The 4,260-nt window shown below is 29.2% G+C and overlaps 1 protein-coding gene across 1 annotated transcript; it reads right to left on the reverse strand.

The window, feature by feature from the left end:
* Nucleotides 1–1,506: 1,506 nt before the first annotated feature.
* On the reverse strand, nucleotides 1,507–3,899 carry LOC127116938 (rac-like GTP-binding protein ARAC7). Its single transcript, XM_051047412.1, has 8 exons — nucleotides 3,587–3,899; nucleotides 3,378–3,465; nucleotides 3,142–3,251; nucleotides 2,792–2,855; nucleotides 2,631–2,695; nucleotides 2,436–2,501; nucleotides 2,204–2,310; nucleotides 1,507–1,809 (listed from the first exon to the last, which is right to left on the reverse strand). The coding sequence occupies exons 1-8, from the start codon at nucleotides 3,683–3,685 to the stop codon at nucleotides 1,779–1,781; spliced, it is 630 nt and encodes a 209-aa protein (XP_050903369.1). The 5' UTR covers nucleotides 3,686–3,899; the 3' UTR covers nucleotides 1,507–1,778.
* Nucleotides 3,900–4,260: the final 361 nt, after the last annotated feature.

Below are 4,260 nucleotides of genomic sequence, written 5' to 3' on the forward strand. Positions count from 1 at the left end.
TGAATAACCTCTTGAATTTGAAATTAAGGGTTATTTCGGAGATGCATATGCGAACAAACCCTAAAACAAATACGAAGATGTATCTCCAAAATAAATTTTGAAAAAGTAAGAAAACGATGCGTTCAGATATGTATCTCCGAAAATTGGAAGATTTATTTACTTTTCACCGAGGGTTTCAAAGAACCTATAAGAATGAAAAAAGAAATCATCTTTTTTACTAAGCATTTTTCAACTTTTAATTTTTAGGGATCTGTATGTCCGTCTTGCTTTTGTTTTTTCTACTTTTGCACATTGGTCCTAAACGAGACAGAGATACTTTGTCACCCTTAAATTGGATAAAAACTTAATTTTATTTATAAAAAAAATTAAGACATGATTTAATACATAAAATTTAATTGGACAACATTTTAAGTGTGTTTGTTTTCCATGAGAAAAAATAATTTTAAGTTATTTGTTTTTTTTTCAATGTAAAAAAGATTTATTTATTTTTACTAAAAGTGTTTGTATTTGGTTATTCAGTGAAGATAATTAATTTTGAATTAATTGATTTTATAAAATAGATTCAAATTAAAAATTAAAAAATGATTTTTTTTAGATATCTAGATTCAAAAATTATAAATTTTAATTTTAAATGAATCAATTTTAAAAAAACATAATCAATTAGGATTTAATTAAAATACACTTACACTTACCGTTAATCTTAGAGGTTACATATTGAAATAAACTTGACTTTTATTTTAAAAATCTATAAAATAATTGAAATAAACTTGACTTTGATTTTAAAAATCTATAAAATAATACAAACGGATGATGGTGATAAATTAAGTGTAAACGGATGATGGTGATAAATTGAGTGTAAATCTTTTTACACAGCCGTGCATAGTAATTAATCTGAATCAATTATATCATGGACAGCTAAACATATCACTTAATCAATTATATACATCCAAAATCAATTATAAATGTTTCAAACATACCGGGTCAAATGTAAACCGATTTATGTTCGAATATACTTTTATCTTTTTTTAAAAGTGAGTTGAACAAAAATATTAATATAAAAATAAATTTCCGACTTAAGCTATATATCAAAATCAATATTATTTGAAACCAACCAAACATATCAAAAATAAATTTATATATTTAGATGAATTAGGAAGATTCCAAACATGCAGCCACATGAATTCCACATGATAAACTGAAAACTCACATGTCTTAAAATCAATATTTAGATGAATTAGGTACATTCATGTCAGTCCTTGAAACATTCTCCATGTTTCATTTTCAACAGCATTTGTATTCATACAGTGACAATACAACAATGTCATAACTCATAACAACACAACAACAATGTCATCATAACTCATAACAAATCTTCAACCTGAATAAAGATCAGCCTGCATCTCAGAATACTGAATATTTCAGTTTTCTGACTGACAAATCTTCAAACTGAATAAAGATTCGTATTTTGAGATGCTGACAAATCTTCAACCAACGAAGCATTTCAAGGAAAAGAAATGAAGTTCTCTTAATTTCATGAATTGGTTGGTAATAATATTAATACTACAAAACATGGCTGGTAACAGCTGAAGAGAATGAAAAATTCCCTTAAGAATCCAATAAGGTCTTTTTGTTAACTGAAAATAGCTTAGATATACTAACAAACAAGCATAATCAGGATACAATTTTAGACATAATCACTTATGAGATGTCAGAATTCCACATTTGACCTTGAAGCTTTAGCAAAATAGCATCCATACCAAAAATAATTGATGTGTGTATTAAGCAGCACAACCTCCACAAACAATACCTCTGTCAAATGATAAAAAAAATACATGTTAACAACATAACATACATTCAAATGTAACATGTGTTTGATTGTTGTCGATATGGTTTGGTTTTTTGTTTTCTAACCATCCTAATATTTGTCCAGTTTTCGGTTTTATTTTTATGAAAACAGACCTAATATCAGTTCATAATAGCAATTAACTGTTCTATTCGCAAAGAATCGGTTAGGTTTCAAAAGGTACAGTAGAGGATTTTGTAAAGGTAGTTATGAGTTCGTTCGTAAGCACATAACCGGTGCTCCAAACCACCATTAGTCCAGTTTGATTCGAGGCAAACCGTTAACACTTTGGTGCTGTTTTTACCGAACTTGCAACGACCAATGATTTGATAGTAAGATTCAAAGCCAAGAGGCACTTACACAAATGAGCAACCGGATCTTCTTTGCCGTTTCTTCCTCGGCATTTCTTTCCTCCTGGGAGGTTGAAGAACAACCTTAATCGCAGTATCAAAAACTGCTTTCACATTCTAAATCACGAAAAAAAAAACACAAATGAGATTCTATCTATCATAAGATTCTGCAAAGAAAAACCAACATACATCATAAAAGGCATGACATCATTCGATTTCTAAATCAAATTTAAACCGATTACCTGTTGAGTCTTCGAGCTGCACTCAATGTACGCCGCAGCGCCAATTTGTTTTCTCAGTTCTTCTCCCTATGAAAATTAACATCATTCAATAAACGCGCTTCAGATATAATACAAGTTTTCAATCCAACGGTGAGTTTCATAAAACATGTATTCGGTAAAACATAGAGAAAAACAAATATAAAGAATCATCCAAACCTCAGCAGATGATATAACATTGGATCCCATGTGATCAGCTAAATATCCACGATCTTCGCGAATATCTAAAACCAATAGTTCAATACTTTATGTCATTAGTTTCTTGTTCTCCTATTCATTTTAAGAACCAAAACAAAAATTTGGTATGTGCATAGACTCACCCAACTTTGTACCAACAAGAACAATAGGAACATTCGGGGCAAATCTTCGCAGTTCTGGCATCCACTGAAAAAGACAACTAACAGTCAAGGTTTAGGGTTTAGGATTCAAGATTTAACTCATCTCTCGGTCAAACTCCGAGTTACCGAGGTCTCTTTCCCCGGAAACCAAAAGGTTAAGATCAAAAGATAACATTTTCATTTCCTCCATTTATCTCCAACATGGCAACAAAGTCTAAAGAAAAAAGTCTCACTTTTTGAAAACATGAATCCAAAAATAGAAACAAAAGAAAATAAATTAAATTAAAATGAAAAAAAGTATCATAAGAGAAAGTAGAGAAATAGGTATGAACCTTCTTAAGAACATTTTCATAGCTAGCTCTACTAATCAATGAAAATGCTAACACAAATATATCTGCTCCTCTATAGCTCAATGGCCTCAACCTACTATAGTCTTCTTGTCCTTCAAAAATTGAAGAAAAAAAATACCAAATATTAAGAGCAATAATAATTAACAACAAAAAAATTTATTCTTTTAATTAATCAATAAATTTCTTTTTACTGCAAAAAAAAAAAAAACTATATATACCTGCAGTGTCCCATAGCCCCAAATTCACAATGCTTCCATCCACAGCTACATTAGCACTAAAATTATCAAAAACTGTTGGTACATAGTCCTGCAACCCAAAAAAAAAATTAATTAAAAAATTATAGAAAATTCAGAAATTATAAAAAAAATATGTGAAATTGTTTATGGAAGTTTATGAATTGAATGGATGGTAAGAGAAGAAAATTTACGGTTGGGAATTTGTTGCTGGTGTAGCAAATGAGCATGCAAGTTTTTCCAACAGCACCGTCACCAACAGTGACACATTTAATGAACTTTGATGCACTCATAATGTGAAAATGGAAAGTGTTTTGGTAAGATTGAGATTGAAGAAGGAAAAGACAAGAACTTTGGTGGTGTTAATGTAGAAAGAAACAACCTCAAATGTTTGATTATGTTTTTGAGGTTGAAAGAGTGTGAAGAAGAGGGTTTCTGGATTTTGGTGTGTGAGTTTGCATTAAAGTGTGAGAGTGAGATAAATAGTTAGAGAGAGAGAGAGAGAGAGACTTTTGTGATTTAAAGAAACTATAGATAAAAAACATTGATTAAAAAGTTAATTAGTTTTTCAAAACTAGAAAGTACTATACTAGTGTAAATATAAGTAATAAAATTATTGATATACTAACATATATTGGTAAATTTATAAGATATTGAAATGTGAATTTTATTCTCACCGCTTTTATTTAGTTGATGAATAATAGACTAATAAAGAGTATTAAAAATATTGTATTTTTAACATTGTATCTAGACACTCTTTTACTTAATGAAATTTATGTGAATATGACTATTTTAGGTGGTAACAATTTCCAAAGCAGGACACAAATAAATTAGATTCAGTAAAAAAATAAATGTTACAATAATTGTT

Source organism: Lathyrus oleraceus, chromosome 1, assembly GCF_024323335.1.
Source record: "Lathyrus oleraceus cultivar Zhongwan6 chromosome 1, CAAS_Psat_ZW6_1.0, whole genome shotgun sequence".
Taxonomy (NCBI): domain Eukaryota; kingdom Viridiplantae; phylum Streptophyta; class Magnoliopsida; order Fabales; family Fabaceae; genus Lathyrus; species Lathyrus oleraceus.